The sequence below is a fragment of the Gopherus evgoodei genome, chromosome 3 (genome assembly GCF_007399415.2).
Source record: "Gopherus evgoodei ecotype Sinaloan lineage chromosome 3, rGopEvg1_v1.p, whole genome shotgun sequence".
Lineage (NCBI taxonomy): Eukaryota > Metazoa > Chordata > Testudines > Testudinidae > Gopherus > Gopherus evgoodei.
In genome coordinates this window covers 124,005,825-124,027,440 of record NC_044324.1, presented here as the reverse complement: position 1 = coordinate 124,027,440, position 21,616 = coordinate 124,005,825, and the positions used below count along the sequence as shown (strand labels likewise).

General features: G+C 42.2%; 1 protein-coding gene across 5 annotated transcripts in view; it reads right to left on the bottom strand.

Moving 5' to 3' along the window:
• GINM1 (glycoprotein integral membrane 1) overlaps positions 1–21,616 on the bottom strand; it is a 36,093-nt gene that overhangs the window by 12,947 nt on the left and 1,530 nt on the right. For 2 of the 5 annotated variants that reach the window (XM_030556555.1, XM_030556556.1), the window contains exons 1-3: positions 19,191–21,294; positions 1,126–1,185; positions 822–918 (exon numbers count right to left, since the gene is read on the bottom strand). In XM_030556555.1, the coding sequence (XP_030412415.1) occupies positions 822–918; positions 1,126–1,185; positions 19,191–19,406 (373 nt within the window). In that variant the 5' untranslated portion in view covers positions 19,407–21,294. Of the gene's footprint in view, positions 1–821; positions 919–1,125; positions 1,186–13,142; positions 13,306–19,190; positions 21,295–21,616 lie in introns of those variants that run through there. The other 3 variants (XM_030556557.1, XM_030556561.1, XM_030556558.1) reach the window with 2 other exon arrangements.

Below are 21,616 nucleotides of genomic sequence, written 5' to 3'. Positions count from 1 at the left end.
GGGGGCAAAAGACATATCTGGCTTTAAGACTAAGCTTGATAAGTTTATGGAGGGGATGGTATGATGGGATAGCCTAATTTTGGCAATTAATTTGGCAACTGATCTTTGATTATCAGCAGGTAGATACACCCAGTGATCTGTGATGGGATGTTAGATGGGGTGGTCTCTGAGTTACTACAGAGAATTCTTTTCTGGGTGCGGGCTGATGAGTCTTGCCCACATGCTCAGGGTTTAACTGATCGCCATATTTGGGGTCGGGAAAGAATTTTTCTCCAGGGCAGATTGGCAGAAGCCCTGGAGGTTTTTCACTTTCCTCTGCAGCATAGGGCATGAGTACTTGCTGGAGGATTCTCTGCAGCTTGAGGTCTTCAAACCACAATTTGGGGACTTCAATAGCTCAGACATAAGTTAGGGGTTTGTTACAGGAGTGAGTGGGTGAGATTCTGTGGCCTGCATTGTGCAGGAGGTCAGACTAGATGATCATAATGGTCCTTTCTGACCTTAAAGTCTATGAGCCATTAGCAGTGGAGAGTTGCATCATTATATTCATGTTACCCAGTATAGTGCAAAACTCTCCCCTTTCAAAAATATACACGAGGTCTGTATTTCAGGTGAAATACAAGAACATGATTGGGACATTGAAACATGAGGATGTTAGATTTTGTTTCATGTTGATTCTAAACACATCCTAACTCTGTAAACGTGTTGTTTCCAAATATTGTTAACCTTCAGAGAGCATCATAGCAATGAATTATCTGTTATGTCCTTCTCTAGGAGACATGGAAGCAGATATCCCAGATAAAGAATTGAGCAGTACTCACATATTAAAGTTTGACACTTAATCCGGGTAACACCTCTCTTCATAGGAAAGTCATTTACATATATCTGTCCACTATTGTAGGTGATATTAAAGACAACCTTAAAAAAGTAAGATAGTTGGCAAAATATTAATATATACAGTCAGATTTTCAGTTTCATAAATTATTTAAAAAACAGATTAGAGAGTCACTATTGTATAAAATACTGAAATAAATAAGTCATCAGAAAAATCTGTGAAAACACACATTCACAGGTAGAGTTTGGTTCATAATTTACTAATATGTTGAACAAACAAAAACAACAAACCTGTGCTTCTTGAGATTCCTCACTGGTTTTCAACATAGTAACATTAACTCTGATGTTCTCCTGAAAAAAAAAAAAAAAACAGTAATGAGAAAAAAAAAAGTTGAGTCCTGTAAAATGAGTCCCACTTTACTGAGGAATAAATGACGTGTAGGACAAGTGACCACATTGCCTATGCTCGCTGTCTGGCAAAGCGCAGCTAGAGGAATATGCTTACTTGTCCCACACATCACTTTTTAAAGAGGACTAATTACCAAAGAATTATCATCACTCCCTGTTAAGTGAAAAAGTGATTCTTTTTTCAAAATGAAGATCAAGAGAATGTGCCATGTTTCCACATACCAAAAATGCTTAAGATGGAGTCAATTACAGCGAGAGCCCTACCAAATTCACGGCCATGAAAAATGCATCACGGCCCATGAAATCTGGTCTTTCGCATGCTTTTACCGTGTACTATACAGATTTCACCAGGGAGACCAGAGTTTCTCAAATTAGTATTCCTGACCCAAAAGGGAGTTGCGGGAGTGGGGTGTCACAAGGTTATTTTAGGGAGGTTGGAGTATTGCCACCCTTACTTCTGTGCTGCCTTCAGAGCTAGGCAGCTGGAGAGCAGCAACTATTAGCCGGGCACCCAGCTCCGAAGACAGCGCCCCGCCAGCAGCAGCGCAGCCAGGGAGTGGTGGCTGCTGACTAGGGTGACCAGATGTCCCAATTTTATAGGGACCATCCCAATTTTTGGGTCTCTTATATAGGCTCCTATAACCCCCAACCCCCACCCCGATTTTTTACATTTGCTGTCTGGTCACCCTACTGCTGACTGAGGGCTCAGCTCTGCCGGCAGCAGCATAGAAGTAAGGGTGGCAATACCATACCATGCCATGCTTACTTCTGCGCTGCTGCTGGCAACGGCTCTGCCTTCAGAGCTAGGCTCCCGTCCAGCAGCTAAGGCTCTCCAGCTGCCCAGTTCTAAAGGCAGAGCCGCCATCAATAGCTGTGCAGTACCACAACCCCTTCCTACAATAACCTTGCGACTCCCCCACCCCCAACTCCTTTTTGGATAAAGACCCCTACAGTTACAACACCATGAAATTTCAGATTTAAATAGCTGAAATTATGAAATTTATTATTTTAAAAATCCTATAACCATGAAATTGACCAAAATGGATTGTCAATTTGGTAGCAAATGAAGGCAGAAGAAACCTAATATGGCAGAATTTCTCAATCTGTGGGTCATGACCCAAACTTGGATCATCAAAATGTGTCAAAAAGGGTCATGTGGAAGACAAAGCGCGGGGAGGAGTTTCCTATCCTGGGAGAGGAAGTTGCAGAGCCCACTCTGCACTCACCCTGCAGCTGCGGCTCCAGTCCTGTGGGGCTGTCTGGGCTCAGTTCCCCACTTTGTGCGTTACAACTTGTTGCTGGGAGCCTCTGCACTACTCAGGTTTAGCCCAGCCATGCCTCCATCATGACAGGGAGCTGGATGTGGTCCCATGCGCCAGCTGGAAATGCCACTCACACAAAGGCGGCCTGGCCAACCCTTCACCATAAGGGCTGAGCCAAACCTAAGTGGTGCTGCAACCCCAGAGGTCGCAATGCCCAGAGCAGGGAGCCAACCCCAGGCAGCCTCGCAGGACACGAGCCATAGGAGCCATCACTGTCATGCATATAGTGTATGTATTTAGTACCTATCAGATTAATATGTGTACAGGTGAGTCTCATCTTACGCAAGAGCTCCGTTCTGTGGTTAGCGCGTAGAGCGAAAACCGCATATAGTCAAAATTACATTGAGTTGAATGGCGGCCGGAATCACCCGCACTACAGAAACAGTGTTTATATTGTTATTTTTCCTCTTTTTTTTTTTGTTTTTGCAGACCGCGCAAAGCTGAAATCGCGCACGTTAAATGCACATAAGATGCGACAGACCTGTATTACATATTGTAAATAAGAAATACTTAGGCAGATGTTTTTTGTGCTAGAGCTATTTACTGGGTTGTAACAGGCCATCATGATTTACAAATGGGTAATACAGTACAACACCCACTTTGTCAGATGCATGTCTGACGAAGGGGGTATTCACCCATGAAAGCTCATGCTCCAAAACGTCTGTTAGTCTATAAGGTGCCACAGGATTCTTTGCTGCTTTTACAGATCCAGACTAACACGGCTACCTCTCTGATACTTGACAGTACAACACTTAGTCCATTCCCACTCCAGTTCAGTGCAAAGTCATCTACGTGATTTTTAATGCTTGAGCCAGTCTAGTTTTCAATAAGCATAATGCTGCCATTAAATGGGACAAAATTTTAGTTGTAATTTTAGTTGTCTGAGTTGCTGGTAATCCTTACTCCTTCCACCCCATGACACCCATAACCTCACCCACACATCCTTTCCCTGCCCAGATGCATGGGATTTGTTTCCTTCTTTCAATATCAAATTGTTTCAATTTATGACATTATTGCCTCTTATGACATTATCACCCTCAGTAAAATGGGGTTGAAAACCGTTTGGCCACTAATGTACAAAAGGCAATTTGCTCCTCAGTGTTTGTTACAGGAAGCAGATGTCTCCCATTTTCAGAACTAGAAACAACCAAGATTAAGCTCACCAGCTCATTTACATAACTAATATCAGTTATTGCCAATGTAAATCAGATTCATAATAAAATTGTAGAACCCAACCCATTGGGCTTTCAGCCAGTTCCCTCACTCTAAACATATTCTTCTCATCTGGCCCATATTAATTCTTGATTTAGCATTAAGAGCTGTATTGTATCTTTTACCTCCCAGCCTTTCACAGCAGGGATTACTACTCCCTTCCTCTTGTGATTTCCAAACTTTTTTTTACTTTGTTTGCCAAGTAATGCTGAGTCATCCACAGGGTACATTTTCCAGGCAGTCTTAATCCTCCCTCATTTTTTAGGATTCTGGTGCATTTTGAATATATTTATGCAAAAGGTATTTATACAAAATCTTTATAGAGTGATGTAAAATGACTCACTCAGATTATGAGTTGGGAGGAAAACTGTCACTGTCGCCAAAGTAATGACAAGGGAGGAAGGAAAGTCCATGTTTCAAAAGTATTCTATTGGGAAATGAAAGGGTGTAACTGTAACACGACATGCTGAGTCTTCAGCTAACTCAACACCTTGCCACTCAGCTCCCCACCAGTGTTTGTTAATTGGGACTTAACTGGAAGACAGGTAATTGACCTAAGGTGCCAATTAGCTGAGTAGAGCTACAGCTGAGGGGCAGCAACCCTCAGCAGCTGTGATTTTATGAGCAGCCAGGAAGGAAGTGCTAGGAGCCTGATTGAAGGCAGAGATAGACATGACTAGCTACTACTCCTACCGTTCCCTTCCCTAGAAATAAGTGGGGAAGCTGGTTATTTACATATATTTAGAGTTCATAACACTACCAGCTGTGGCAATAATATAATAAAGTGCCGTGGTGGTGAAGAAGACTGGGTGAGTGAGTGAGGCTGGAAAGGATCCTTAAGGGATCACCCCATGACAAATGCATAAGAGAAAAATATATGTGCTCAAATACTAACGCTCAACCCAACCATTTCAAGCTTACAATGTGAATTATACTCTAGTTATCTTGGTATTTCAAGGTCTTTCTATCCTTTCATATCATAGTGCAGGGGTGGCCAACCTGAGAAGGAGCCAGAATTTATCAATGTACATTGCCAAAGAGCCACAGTAATATGTCAGCAGCCCCCCAAACAGCTCCACCCTCTCCGCTCCCAGTGCCTCCTGATCAGCTGTTTCATGGCATGCAGGAGGCTCTGGAGGAAAGGTGGAGGAACAAGCAGGAAAAGGTGGAGTGGGGGTAGGGCCGGGGGTTGAGCAGTGAGCACCCCCTACCACATTGGAAAATTGGTGCCTGTAGCTCCAGCCTGAGTCAGTGCCTATACAAGGAGATGCATATTAGCTTCTGAAGAGGTGCATGTGATTCTGGAGCCACACGTTGGCCACCTCTGTCATAGTGTCTAGTCCTAAATTAAAATATTCTTAACTCCCACTTGAATGGGAATTTTAACTGCATCTGTTTAAGAAGTTTTAAAAAATGAAAGTGATCAGTTGTCTCCTGTCCATATACTGTCAAAGTTATGGATGGCAGTTATGGTGCCTGGACATTCAGAATGTTTTGAAGTGTGTAACATCAAAAAGGTGTTGCTGGTGGGAACCACCTTCTCTCAGTTATAATTTATTACATTTAGTCATAGAACCTTGTAAGTCTCAGTCCTAGAGGGCCTTAGAATCACAGAATATCAGGGTTGGAAGAGACCTCAGGAGACCATCTAGTCCAACCCTCTGCTCAAAGAAGGGCAAATCCTGAGACAGGTTTTGGTTTGTTTTTTTTAATTATTTATTTGAACAACCCAGTTCCCTAAATGGCCCCCTCAAGGACTGAACTCACAACCCTGGGTTTAGCAGGCCAATGCTCAAACCACTGAGCTATCCCTCCCCCCATAGTTTGCTAACTAAGGATACAACTACACTGCAGTAAAAGACCAGTGGCACTGCTGGTCCTAGTCAGCTAACTCAGGCTTGTGGGGCTAAAATTGGCAGTGTAGCTGTTTGGGGTAGGGGTGGGGTCTCAGAGCCTGGGCTGCAGCCTGAGCCTGAACCTCAACTACACTGCTATTTTTAGCCCCACAGCCTGAGCCCTGTAACCCTAAGACAAATTGACCAAGGCTCTGAGACTCAATGCTACAGTTTTGTATTGCAGTGTAGAGATACCCAGAGAGTCCCCCCACAGTTGTGCTTTAGCACAATTCCCAACCATTTCATGAAAAGAGAAAGAAACCAGGAAATAAACTCAGGTTTCCTACCTTACAGTACAGGACAGACCAATACTGGAGTTGCTGGCACTTTTATTAATTATTCTTTAAACAAAGTTACTCAGAGGAGACCTTTGCTGGTGTATAAATTTATTACAATCTTGTATTAGCAGGACAATTGACCAGATAACTCAGCAGATCTTTCCTGTTTCATACTTCCATAAGACACTTTGCAGTTCACAGCTATTGTAATCAGAGGATGTTTAGTGGCAATTTAATATATTAACAGAACTATCCAGCTTTAAAAAAAACCCCAAAAGTCTAAGTTCACATGTCTCATGAAGCATCCTCTAATTCCAACAGAAGTAACCTTTAAAAATGGTACCAAAATAAAACCAAACTATTCAAAAACTCCAGATTTACTTTATAACCTCCCTTCTCCACTCGATCCTGCCCAACAACTATACACCACAAAATTTTCTTGCCCCAATCCTGTAGCACTGAATTCACAGGACCAACACTGGGGCCTACAGCACTACAGTAACCCATAGCCTGGAGCTGTCATGAAATGGATGTATACATGTTAAAAATATAAAGATATATATGTGGAATAGCTTTAATATTAACAATTACATTTTTCTCCCTTCTCCCAGCCAGTAGTTTTTCTACATATTGATACAAACATAACCTATCAATATGCAACATTCCATTTCATACACAAGAAGCTACTGTAAGTTATAAAGTAGTTAAAAAAACACTACTTTTTAAGCAGTCTTCTAACTTAGTCACCTGAATAATTTTTTTTAAAACAGTTGAAAAATAGACCATCATTGTCAAGCTTCAGCTTGAAGAAGATATACAGGTCTGTCATAAACAGATGGTTAAGGGTTAATGTCTCTTTTACCTGTAAAGGGTTAAGAAGCTCAGTGAACCTGGCTGACACCTGACCAGAGGACCAATGGGGGACAAGATACTTTCAAATCTTGGTGGAGGGAAGTCTTTGTTTGTGCTGTTTGTTTTGTTGTTTGTTTGCTCTTGGGGCTAAGAGGGACCAGACATGCAAGCAGATCTTTCTCCAATCTTTCTGAAACAGTCTTTCATGTTCAAAATAGTAAGTACTAGCTAGAAAAGGCAGATTAGATTTATGTTTGTTTTCTTAACTTGTGAATGTGTATTTTGCTGGAAGGAGTTTTACCTCTGTTTGCTGTAACTGGTATCTCAGGCTAAGGGGCAGGAAGTCCCTCTAGTCTATATAAGCTGAAGACCCTGTAAACATTTTCCATCCTGGTTTTACAGAGATAATTTTTACTTTTTCTTTCTTTAATTAAAAGCTTTCTTTTTTAAGAACCTGATTGATTTTTCTCTTTGTTTAAGACCCAAGGAGATTGGGTCTGAACTCACCAGGGGATTGGTGGGGGGAAAGGAGGTGGGGAGAAGGTTAATTTCTCTCTGTTTTAAGATTCAAGGAGTTTGGATCAGTATCTCTCAGGGTAACCCAGGGAGGGGAAAGTCTGGGTGGAGGGAAGGAGGGGGAATGGTTTATTTCTCTCTGTTTTAAGACCCAAGGGGTTTGGGTCTTGGGTCCCCCAGGTAAGGTTTTGGGGGACAGGGAGTTACCAGACACTGGAATTTCTGGTTGGTGGCAGAGCTATCAGATCTAAGCTAGGAATTAAGCTTAAAAGGGTACATGCAAGTCCCCACTTTTTGGACGTGAAAGTTCAAAGTGGGAAACATACCTTGACATGGTGGCAGCGGTGGGATTGAGTTTAAAAGCAAAAGCCAGTGAGTTTTTTCTCTCTCCTTTCTGGCTGTTTGGATAGCAGCCTGAGAGCAGAGGTGTTAAGTTTTTTAACAAGGGTCTTTGTTAAAAAGGAGGCGCAAGCTGTGAGCCAGCAGACACCAGCAAAAGGCATTTACAAGTGAATTGGGTTTTTTTTTTCTTTCTACCTCTCTCGGGGATAGCTAATTAGAAAATCTCTGTTAACCAAGCAGCCCTGCGGAAGCAGCCTGAGCTACAGCATTCCAGTCAGTAAGCTGCAGAGGTAGTGCAGCCAGCACAAGAAAGCAGGAACCATCAGTTCCAAGGAAGCCATTAAACAGGAACAGGCAAGAGTGGATGCAGAAGAACAAGCCAAAGAAGCTAACCACAGAAAAGGAGATGGAGAGGAAACAAAACAAAAAATTGAAAAAAAAAATGGAGATAAGGAAACAAAAGCCAAAAAGGCAGCGCACAAAAGAGCTATAAAAAAAAAAGAGAGAGAGAGATGGAAAAAAAGAAAAAAAAAGAAAGCATGAACTGGAATTAGCAAAGGCTAAGCCAGATGTTCCAGCCAACCCTAACAACCCTTCTCCAGGTACTGTTTCCGATCCCAGGAAATTCCCCACCTACAAGGCAGGTGAGGACACTAAGGCCTTCTTAGGAAATTTTGAAAGGACCTGCCATGGGTACAACATCTCTGCAGACTAGTACATGATAGAGCTGAGGCCACAGCTCACTGGACCCTTAGCAGAGGTGGCGGCTGAAATGCCTAAGGAGAACATCAACAATTATAAACTTTTTCAAACCTAGGCCAGAATCAGAATGGGGCTAACACCTGAGCATGCCCGTCGGCGGTTCAGAGCCCTAAGGTGGAAACCAGAGGTGTCATTTCCCCAACATGCCTACCACATTGGAAAGAATTGGGATGCCTGAATATCAGAAGCAAATGTTAAATCTCTGGATGAGCTGTCCCTCCTAATGCAAATGGAGCAATTCTTAGAGGGTGTTCCTGAGGAAATAGAAAGGTACATCCTAGATGGGAAGCCCAAAACTGTAACTGAGGCCGGGGAGATTGAAGCCAGATGGGTGGAAGTGGCAGAAAAGAAAAAAGCTACCAGCAAGGGGAGCGAATATCACAGGGGGCAAACAGACAATAAACCCTACCACCGAGGGTAACCCAAGACCACACCTACAACCCAAGGAAAGCCCCAGACTCCCTATTGTCCCATCTCACCAGTCTCCAGCAACCCACCTCGGCCCAGTGACCAGTCAGCTGGGCAATGTTTTAAATGTAATGAACTGGGACATATCAAGGCCAACTGCCCCAAGAACCCCAACCGAATGCAGTTCATTACACCACCATCACACCAAAGATCCCCAGGCCCAGATGCCTCTCAAATATCCTCGGAAGAAGATATACAGGTCAAATAAAAATTAGGTTTATATTTTCAAAATGAGAACATATTTCTAGCAATGTGCACTCATCTCTCAATACACTGGCACACACAGCCTGCATACATGCTAACATACATAACATTCATGCATGCATGCATCCCCTCACACACACACCCCACATGAATGTACTAGTGTAGAAGCGTCCAAACACTTCTTAATGACAGCAAGTGGATGTCTACACGAGACTTTTGGACTTATTTTAAAATTTTCCATGTTGCAACCAGGTCTACTAACATGGCTATAGGACAAAAAATGTCAGACCCTGCATACTTTACAGCAAAGTTTGTAGAACAGTCATCCGGGGAGATCTTGCATTACTACAACTTCATTTATTATTAGTCTAAGAAGTACAGTATAAGTGAAAGTAATTAAAACTAAGCTACACTTGTCAAACAAGTGACATTATATTACCATGCATTAGCCATGCTTTTCTTTTTGCATGTACACATTTGTTTACTTCCTACTTTGCAAATTCACAATGGTGTCCCAATCACAGAGGTGAATTATTAAGACTCTTTGGATAACACCACTTATTCTCCCCTCTTCCCTACTTACATTGCTAGAATTAAAATTCTGCTCTCTCATTATTAAATCACAACATATTATGATTATTTTACCAAGGGTTGTAAAAATCACATACCTAATTCCAAGATATTGGGACATCATTACATCATCCTGCAGTCAATTAATAAAATATGCCAGAAAGATACAGAGAATTACACAAATTTTCACAAGTTCAATACAAATATCAATACAATTATCGCCATAAGATACTTACAGAAGTTTTTTATTTACTGGCATTAAATAAGTTATTAACAAGCCTTTTCTCTTCCTCTGAAGTATAACAGCACATAGTGCCTGCAAGCATACATTAATACTGCATATGTGGTCGACACAGTAGAGAATATCTTAATATCGCACCAATGAAAAACTATTTTTTGTCTTGAAAAATATTTCAGATGTTTTTAGTATCCAACAACATAGATATTATCTGCAGGAAAAATAATGGTATGCACACTAAATATATATGCCACATTTCTGACAAGTGAGTAGGCCACATCAACATAAATAATCAAAAGGCAAAAATCACATTATCAAAAATTAGAAACGGCCATCCAGGTGAAAATTAATTTATATAGCTAAACTCAGTTACTGCCAATGTAAATCGGAACAATCATAAAATTGTAGGACCCAGCCCATTGTGCTTTCAGCCAGCTCCCTCGCACTTCATCTATTTTTCTCATCAGGACCATATTAAGAATAAAAAAAACTAAATGAAAACCAAATGACCTAAACGTAATCCAACTCTTGACCTAGCATTAAGAACTGTATTGTATTTCTTTTACATCTCAGTTTTACACAGCAGAGATTATTAACTACTTTGCCTTGTATCAGAGGGGTAGCTGTGTAAATCTGGATCTGTAAAAGCAGCAAAGAGTCCTATGGCACCTTATGCACTAACAGACGTATTGGAGCATGAGCTTTCCTGAGCGATGAAGTGGGTATTCACCCACAAAAGCTCATGCTCCAATACGTCTTGTTAGTTTATAAGGTGCCACAGGACTCTCTGCTACTTTGCCTTGTGATTTCCTAGCTGCTTGCACTTTGTCAAGAGACTCTGAGGGACCTGAAGGATGTTTATTCCAGGCTGTTTTAATCTTCTCTCATTTTTTAAAGCTTCCAGGGCAGTTTGAACATATTTTTAAAGAAGAATTTAACAAAAGATAACTTTGTGAAATCTCTCTTGAACCTCTATAGAATGATTCACTTGAATTACAAGGCGAAAACCTGAGCTGCTGTCCAAAAAAATTATGAAAAGGGAAAGTCCATGTTTCATAAGCGCTTTTTTGGGAAATGACAGGCACTGAGCAAATGGTGACGTACTCAAATACGAGAGCTAAAGCAGAGCAATTCAAACCTACAAAACGAATCAGACTCAAGTCATTTTAGTATGTCCAGGTTTTTCAATCCTTTCCTGTCATGTTTTCCCATGACACCTTTCCTAAATTAAAAACATACATTCTTAACCTACACTGAAGGGGAACCTTAATATCATGGTTAAAAAGTTTAAAACATCAAGCAGTTGATAGTATTCTGTGCACATACTGTCAAAGTTACAGAATATACAGACAAAATGCCCAATCCAGACCTAACTAAAAGTGATAGTGGCTTTCTGATCTGTGAAACACACTCACAGGTCTGCAGATCCAAACCTATACAGAGATTAGTCTTCCATTCGTTGTGTCCCTTTAAACAACACATGTCTTGCGAAGCCACATGGAACAGGGGAGAAGGGAGAATTCATGCGCTTCTCATTCTTGGGACCTTAAATTTCAAATCTGCAGCAGCAGCTACATTGTGACAAGTCAGTTCATATCCAGTCAAGAATAACTCTGCTCAGCAATGAAGATTCTGTTCCTGCTATATCTAAAATACATTTCTAAAGCATGCATAAAGTTATCAAACTACAAAACATTTGTTCCCATTCAATCATTTGTTCCCCCCCTCACTTCAATCCAAACAGGAGTCCCTCTGACAATTATCAACCGTGATAAGGAACATTCCAAACAGATAGTAACTTTTTGGTGCTAAAGAACAATTGAGACTCCGTCATTCTTGCCTCACTTGTTTCTGGGCCAATGCAGATACATCCCACCAACACAGAAAGAGAGCTGTCAATGTTGACAGCTGTTGTATCTTTTACAGGTAGAAAACCTCTATAAAGCCCCAATCCTATCAACAGTTACAGTCCTGCGTGTTGGGTTTTGGCCCTCTTTCAAGGAAGACTTTGCGAAGGTTAGTAATGTTTGCAACAACATCTGGGCTATAGTTTCCCAGCTGAGAGTTCCCAGTTAGCAAACTAAGGCCCCCTGTGAAGAGAAGCAGAAACTTGGGCTTCCTACTTGCAGAACAGGATGTACCACTAATGGGCTTGCTACCAGGCTTCTTAAAAAATTATTTTATTTACACGGTTACTTTGAGGAGAGCTTTGTAAAAAAAAAATATATATATATATATATATAAATAAAATCAGTTGTGTGTTAACAGCCCAATTGACTACTTAACCCAACAGAAGTTTCCCATTTGGTACTTCTGTGATAAGATGCTCTGAAGTTCACAACTACTGTAATTAAAGGTTGCTTTATTCACAATTTCACTATTAACATAGACCCAGTTGTTGGGTTGGGGAGGGAGTAATTCTAGAGGTTATGGTTTACAGGTCTCATGAAGTATCCCTAATTCCAACAAAAGTAACCCTTAAATAGTACCAAAATAAATCCCTAGTTCACAAAACAAACATACAAACAAAAACAACAGGATTTACTTTATAGCCAATCATATGAATATATATTTCAGCACCAACCCCCACCCCTCGATGTACTCTCTATGCTCTAACATTTTCTTGGCTCAATTATGTAGCAGTGAAAGCAAGATTTGAGACTATAGCATCATGTTAATCTATAGCACAGAGCCGTCAAGATGTGGATGTATGCATTAAAAATACAAAGAAAAAAATACAGCTCATGTGCAAGTTAGTTTTGAATACCTGTATTTTCTCTCTTCCCTCAACCAGCCGTTTCTCTAAATATTAACATGTGCATAAACCATTAACTTGCAGCATTCCCTTCCATACACAAGAAAAGTTAGAGAAAAAAAACAAAACAAAAAGGAGAGATCCATTCCCCGTAAACTCATTTTGGTGTAATCTGATAACATGGAATTACCCGAGCACATTTTAATAAAATGTATTTAGAAAACAGATCATCAATGTCAAGTTCCAGCACTTAGTAAATATCAGGTCTGTATTTTCAAAGGAGCAGCCTGATTCTAGCCACGTACACGCACCCCTCAGTACCCCCACACCGCGCACCCCGGTATGCCAAGTGCGCCCCGCGCACCGGGACAATTTGTACAGCGGGGCTGATGCTGAAAGCCACGGACCCAAACTCGACCCCCTGGATCTGATGGAAACCGCGCCAAGCCCCCACCCCGCCGCAGGCCGAGTCTCCCCGCTCGGTACCTGGCTGAGGAACTGCGGGGGGGCGGCGGGCTGCGGAGCCGCGGGGCCGAGCAACCCCAGGACAAGGAGGAGCAGCAGGAGCCCGCCAGGCCCCGGCGCAGCCTCCATCTTGGGTCCCGGGAATTAAACGGCACAAGTGAGACACCCTCGCGGGAGCCGCACGGGCGGGGCGAGGGGCGGGCTGGAGCCGGGGGCAGAGAGCGGGGCCGGGTCGGGGCTGCCGCTGTCGCAGGAGAGCGGCTGGACGGGGCGAGCCCGGCGCACGTTCACACCCGCCGTCGAGGGGGCACGTCTGCCGGCTCCGGGTTGGCCGAGCCCCCCCACCCCCAGGTGTTGCTGGCGGGAGCCGGGTGCAGGAGAGGCGGCGATGGGGTTCCCCGGCGGGAGGTGGCGGGTTGGCTCGTTGCGGCCATTGCATCCCCTGCGTGGGCTGTGTGCTGGGGAAAGCCTCGTCTCCCGTCCCTCTTCCCGCCCTCAGCTGTGCGGGAGGCTCCAAGGCAAACTTCCCCTGGCGGGAGACGCCGCCGCCAACGGGACAAACCCGGGGAAGCAGAGCCACGAAGCAGGCCCAGGCCGTTCCTGCAGGGGGGCTGTTCGTCCCTCTGTCCGCACTGCAGGGGGTCCCGAGGCGGCCGGCCGGCCGGTCCTGCGTGTTGGGATCTGGCCCTCTTTCAAGGAAGACTTTGCAAAGGTTAATAAATATTCAAACACCAAAACACCTTGTGAAGCCCGGTTAAGGTTGCTAAGAGATAATAATGAAAAACTCAAAACCACTGAACCCAGGATATAAGGTTCTATACCAGAGGGGGGCAAACTGGCCCATGGGCTGCACCTGACCTGTCAGCTGTTTTAATCTGACCCTGGAGCTCCTGCTGGGGAGTAAGGTCTAGGGCTTGCCTCGCTCCAGCCTGGGAGCAGCTTGCTGAAGTAGTGCTATAACCCCCAGCTCCTATGCATAGGTGCAGCAAGGGGGCTCTGCACCACATGCTGCCCCCCCCAAGACTGCCTCCCTAGCTCCCATTGGCTGGGAACTGTGGCCAATGGGAGCTGCAGGGGCGGTGCCTGTGGACCTGCAGCAGAGACATCTGGCAACACCTCCATGTAGGAGCCAGAGAAGGGGCATGCTGTTGCTTCCTGGAGGTGCACCCCTGAGCCACACACCCCCCCTGCCATGCCCCAATCTCTGTCCCAGCCCTGATCCCCCTCCTGTCCTCCAAAATCCCTCAGTCTCAGCCCAGAGTACCCTCCTGCACCCCAAACCTGTCATCCCCAGCTCCACCCCAGAGCCCTCACCCCAACCCCAATTTCATGAGCATTCATGGCCCGCAATACAATTTCTGTACCCAGATGTGGTCCTCAGGCCAAAAAGTTTGCCCACCCTGTTCTATACCTACATCCGTCTCACACTTGCACTGACTCTCACAAACAGACTATCCGTTCCCCGAGCAACCCTACTCAATCACGGTCACCACCAGATAACCTTAATTCTGCCTTTGTTTAAAGTCAATGTTCTAATGGAATTAATCTTTATTTCCCTCTGTTGTTTTCAGTCTGGCATTATTTTTCCTTAGGAAACTTCACTGGAAATATCATTACAATAGCAGGGCACTAGTCAAGGGAAATTAGCAAATTAAATTTATTGCAAGTGGAAAGTGAAACCATCAAAGCTGAGTGAAATATCAAATGTAAACAAACATCTTAAGGAGAGAAAAGAAAATTAGATGTTTTAAATTATTTTAATTACAATAATAATACAGTGGCCTGGTCATGAAAATTGCTACAGACACATTTATAGTTATTCCTGTACTCACTGACTGCAGTGGGATTCTACACAGGAGTAACTATGGATCTAAGCCAAAACCTGTTAAGTCAGTGGATAGACTGCCACGTCCTTCAGTGGGTTTTGGGTCAGGCTCTATATTTGTGGACAACTCTTTGTAGGGTTAGGTCCCCAGATTGTTAAAACAAATAATTGGGCCCCAAAGTATTATTCATTATACATCTTTTAAAAAAAATAATTTTTACTTTTATAAATCCCCTTAACCAAAAAGGAAAAAACATTAATTAGGCCTGTTTACAGCCTTTTAAAACTCCTTCTTATTTACTTGACAGTCTTCAGTTGTCTTCTGAGCTAAAGCCTATTTTAAGAATTTGGAGCTAATGAATCTTTGATGCAACTGATGCTAATGATTTCTCTTAAACAATTTTGTTCTGTCATATCAGGGCCTGCTGGGAGACTTTTTTCAGTGAGCCAGTGCTGCACTCTCAATATCCATTTTACATTAAGAAAACAAATTGCACATTTTGAATAATGCTTTTTACAGTAAGAAAATATATGTACTGTATTGTATTCAGATAGACTCACATCCCCACACAGACCATATGAACACAGGTGATGATATTCATGTGATAAATACTTCACCATGCATCTTTGCATAGCCTCACCTGCACTCAGTCTACAAATCCTTTTTTGAAGCTATTTTGAACGTACCAAATTCTCAAACCTTTGAGGAGCTTTGAAGAGCCACTGTGTATTAAAAAAACAAACAGTCAGATAAATGTTTCCTTCTTTCTCCCCATATGTGGAATTTTCTGATGTAATCTGCACTGGTTTGAGGTGTAGGACATATTTTGTCTTGCATCAGAATCAGGTTTGAGACCTCCCTACCCTGCAAGGCCTGAAGTGGGAGCTCTATATCGCTGGGAAGGGGAGATTCCAGATATAATAGACAGGAAAGGTAAATACATTTAAAACTCTGTGCAAAAAAATAATAATAATTTGAAGGATAGAAGATCTGTGTACTTAAAAGTTAAACACACAAAAGGGCTTATTTTCAATTACCTTGCATGATCATTTACATCCATGTAAAGCAAATGTGAAATGTTATGAAAACAGAGTAGTAGTATTTTACACCCACTTTGCACAGGTGCAAGGCAATGGAGCATGAGGCTTAGGAGTTTTACAGGAAATGACATCTTGCCCATTCTTCTCACTTCTTTGACTTTGAACCATTTCAGCAATGAAGAAACTTTCGTGTACATAACTGCTTGGCTGTGTTTTATTTTAGTTTTTTATTTTTGTTTTGTTTATCTCCAAATAAACTTTATATATTTTTTATTTTGATTTATCCAGAATTTAATAATGAATATTTTATATAGCTGCTTTTATCTGATAATTTCAAACACTTCCAACAGTAAGTATGATTTTTACTATTATTATTATTTCCAGTTAACAGATCAGGAGACTGAGGCACAGAGAAGTTTTGTGATTTGCCTAAGGTCACACAGCAAATCACTGACAGGGCAAGAAATAGAACACAGGTGTCTTGATTTCCATTTCCTTTCTCTATCCACACATTGACTAATTTAAATGGCAATCACAGTTAATGCATGTGATTAATGCAAAACAAATTAACTAGATTAAAAAATAGTCAATTAATCGCAGTTTTAATTGAATTGTTAAACATTAATCAAATACCAATTATATTTATTATAAATATTTGTAGATGTTCTACATTTTCAAATATATTTATTTCAATTATAGCACAGAATACAAAGTGTACAATGCTCACTTTTGTTACAAATATTTGCAGTGTAAAAAAGAAACAAGAAAATGTATTTTTCAATTCACCTCATACAAGTACTGTAATGCAATCTCTATCATGAAAGTACAATTTACAAATACAGATTTTATATATATATAAAGTGCAGTCAAAAACAAAACAATTTAAAACTTTGGAGCCTATAAGTCCACTCAGTCAGTGGACTTCTTGTTCAGCCAATTGCTAAAAGAAACAAGTTTGTTTATATTTATGGGAGATAATGCTGCCCACTTATTATGTACATCACCTGAAAGTGAGAACAGGGATTCGCATGGGACTGTTGTAGCCAACATTGCAGGGTATTTACAAGCCAGATCTGTTAAACATTTGTGTGTTCCTTCATGCTTTGACCACCATTCCAGAGGACATGCTTCCATGCTGAATTTAAATTGGTATTCTATTATTGTTTAACAGTGTGATTAATTGTAACTATTTTGTAACTTGTGATTTTTGTTTAATTGTTTGACAGCCCTAATGTAAACATATACTGCAGCATGGCTGCCTACTGAAGCAGTTTCCAAAAAGAAGACTCATCCATAATACAACTACCACTCAAAGAGGGGCAGAAGTTGTTTGTGTCTGTTCATTGTGCATTCTCACTCTGGTCAGCCAGAGGTCAACCACCAACATAATGCAATAAATCTATTTTGCTGAATTTCTTAATGGTTACAAAACTGTTTGTGAGGATGGAATGGCAGATATAGGCACGCACCATTTGTTGGCACTTGTGAATATTGCATATGCTGGTGGGAGTAGGTTTAAATAACATGGATTCCTAACTATGGATTGCATTCCAGTGGCGAGTCATAGCCTACGTCCACACTACAGCTTTAAATCGATTAGTAAAATCGATTTTATAAAACAGGTTTTATAAAATCGATTTTACGCGTCCACACTAGGGCACATTACTTCGGTGGTGTGCGTCCATGGTCCCAGGGTACCATCGATTTCCGGAGCAGTGCACTCTGGGTAGCTCAGTAAAAGAATAGGACCAATAACTTCGATATCCATCCACACTAACCCTAAATCGATTTAGTAATATCGATTTTAGGGTTACTCCTTTCGTTTAGCTGGAGTACAGAAATCGATTTTAAGACCCCTTAAAATCAATTTTAAGTGCCTTGTAGTGTGGACGGTTTAAATCGATTTAACGCTGTAGTGTGGACCTGGCCATAGAAATAGTTCTTGTTTCAGTGGGTTATGTTCCGACAAAAGCCTGATGAACTCTACACAACTGACACCAGGCCCACTTCTAAAGCTGCTATGATGTTCTGAGTGTGGACTTTGTGATTAAATCATACCTTAAAATGTACTAACAGCAAGATTATTTATAACATATGAATATACAAACACGTAGCAAAATAAGGATCCCCTTTAGCCTTGCATTTTCAACAGATTCTAAAGCAGTGGTCCCCAACCTTTTCGTCTCGTGGGCGCCAGACGCAGGACCACTTCAGCAGTGGAGCACCCGCCGAGGCAGCATTTCGACTGCGACGCCTCTCAATGACGCCGCTTGCTGTTGACAAGCGACATCATGGAGAGGTGTCCCCGTCGAAATTCGGGAGCGACGCCTCTTGATGATGTCACTTGTCGACGGCAAGCGGCGTCATTGAGAGGTGTCCCCGCCAAAATGCCGCTGAAATTTGGCGGCATTTTGGCGGGTGCTCTCCCAGGGTCCAGGACATGGGCGCATTAAGATGCCTCCACGGGCACCGCGTTGGGGACCACTGTCCTAAAGGATTCAAGCACTCAACTCCTATTGAAATTAAATGGGAGTTGGGTGTCTAAGTCCCTCAGACTCCTCTGAAAAATCCCAGCTTCGATGGTCCCTGTACAGGATACTTATCTAACTGTTGACTTCCTTCCTTTCTCTTCTGTTTTCCTTTACCCCATAAAACCATCCTCTCTTCTCCTCCCCTTGATCCTCTCTTCTTCACTCCCTTTCTCAATTTTCCTCATTCAAAATTACACTGAATATATGAGATACTTTTTGGTGTACCCAGTACTGTGAGTCACCGTTACCCCAGGTCTCCAGTGAGAGGGAGTCTTTCTTGTAGCTGGGTATCCGTTCCCTGGCACCATCAGATTTTTGGCCACTCAAGCTCTCCCCTTTGGGTTGTGCCAGCCCTAACTCACCTTGCAGGCTAACCACAGGTGCACCCCAAGCCCCCCTGAATCATTCCCCTGTGATATCCAGCCCCTGACACTGGTTACTTACAGAAATTCCAGATGCTCTGCACCCAAATATTCAGTTGTGTTCCAGTTTTACCTTAAGCCACCACTCCTGTAAACCACACAGCACTTGTGAACACTCATAATAAAATAAAATCAGGTTTATTAAAGTAAGAATAAAGATTTAACTAGAAATAAGACAAAATGCTGGAAACAAATAATTACAATACAAAACATAAAATGTGAACCTGGGTCTACACTTATTAATAGTTACCTTTCTTATCAAATAAAGTAGATTTCTCCCCAAAAGTTCAGTCTGCTGCAGAGCTGGCTGGTTTCCCTTCCTCCAAGAGTTTTCCTCAGTGAATGGATCCAGAGTGCTTCCCCTTCCTCTGTGGTATACTGAAAAAAGCTGTTTGTTTCTATTTACTGACATGGAGAAGCTCTGTCTGTTGTAACAGTTCCTTCTTCGCCTGTAGGAGGTTTTCATTGTTTGATGGCAGCTCTGATGTGTTTTCCATGGATAGTTTTGGAAGGGAGCAAGGCCGGTCAATTGAGCCTTGCATTACCTTGCTGGCTGATCAGAAAGGGGTGACAACTCCCTCTTGCTTGAATGGGCCATCATTGGGGCACATTTCCTCCTGGTAATTAATTTCTATTCTAAGTTTTAACTACTAAAACATTTTAAAATACAAGTATAGAATTTTAAATTGTTTTGTATGATTTTCAATGCTGTTTGAGTTGCTAGGAATGCAAACATGGCTTTTTTGGGGAGGGAGAATATATTAAAGTTGAGGTCAAGGAGAAGCCGAAACAATTTCTCAAGGTAATTTTAAAAACAAAATTCAGGATTCCTAAGAGGTGTAGCTTTGCAAACATTTATTAGTGAGCACACTGTTTGTTCAAACTGGAGTTCAAAGGAATACTCAAAATAATAAGCACTATGGGTAAAATCAACCCTTATACAAAACGCCAGCATATAGCCTAGGTCTTAAATCTAGCCTAAGCCTTAAATAGTTAACTTAATAGTCACCATAGTGACTTCTACTATGAGCACTTCCATTAATAAACCCTGTGCTCACTAGTCTGTGTTTGCAGAATCAGTTTATAGCCTGTCAAAGGCATTCCTTCTAATATCCTATTCTATAGTCCTCTGCATGAACAATTCCCACTGAAACGTACAAGGTCTGTGTGCACAAGGCTTCCTGGAGCTTAGTGAAGGCCAGTAGATCAAACCACAGATCCTTCTGTGAAGATGGAGAGCAGGGGTGCAATGCTGCTGTATGTTATGGTCTTCTTTCCTTTGGTGGAATGATAGGTGAGGTGGAGTGATTTTGTATTTGTATTAAAATCTGCCTGCCCCCACTGCCTATGGGAGGATTTTGATGTGTTACAGTCCCCATCCCTGTGTGTAAAGGGTTTCTCCCCTGATGTGTATGGATTTGCTGTGTGTGCTACAGGCTCTCTCCCTGTGTGGGTGTATATTGGGGTGGCTGGTGCTGTAACAGCTGGGGCTAGATCAAAGCAGGGCAGCTGGGGTGTGGTGAGATCCTCCAGCTTGCATGGTTCCCGCAGCCTGAAAATGTAGGCACTCAGTGAGTTTAGGAACCTACTAGGTTCAGCAGGAGTTGTTTATTCCCAGACCAACAGTTAGTTTGTGAGTAAAGTCCTCATTTCAACCTCTCTTGCTCTCTTAACTCCCCACTTAGTGCATCCTACAGTTATTTTTGGCTACATGGAATCAAAGCAAATATAGAGCTGAACTGTTCAAAAGTGGGACATAGATTAATATACAAGAAACCTACAGAACACCACATCCACTTTCACAGATCCAGTAAACAACCCAAACATGCCAAGAAATCTGTTATCTACAGCCAGACACTCAGATACCACAGAATATGCTCCAAGGAGAAAGTCATCGTAACACACTTAAGACCATGTTCAACAAGCGAGAATATTCTACCAGAGTAGATCCCATCATGGAATAAGTCACCCAAATCCCTCAAGAGAACCCGCTTCAATATGGAAATGAAGCTTCCTCTGTCCGCACACCTCTAATTGTCACTTACGACCCACATTAGAACTTATATGGGAGGCAGGGGTATCAAACAATTACAACCTATACACTATGGGGACCATATTCTGAAGTAAATCTTTCCTGAACTGCCCCGCTCATCTGTCCTTCAAACCACCCCACTCCAACCTCATCATCAGAAACAAGCTCTCCACAGACCAAGATACATCAACTAAAAGCAACACCAGACCCTGCTAGATCGGCAGATACATAAATCTGTAGATATATCTCAACTACAATAATTATCAACACCCCACACAATACACCTTTCAAGATCCAAGGGTCCTACACATGCCTGTCAGCATGTGGTGTACCTCATCAAGCACACTAAATGCCCCAACAATTGTGGGTGAAACCAGACAATCACTATATTCCCAAAGAACTCTCTCAGAAAAATTACAAAAGACAAAAAACACCCTATCAGTTGTGTGAGAACATGCATCAGAAGAAGTGGTTTTTTACCCACAAAAGCTTATGCCCAAATACATCTGTTCGTTTTAAAGTGACACCAGACTCCTCATTGTTTTTTATTTTGATGACACCTGTGCGAGGCATCAGTTTGTCTTTTGTCTCTGAGAAACTGGTTTGGGCTGCTTTCCCAGATTTTGAATATGCCTTAGTAACAT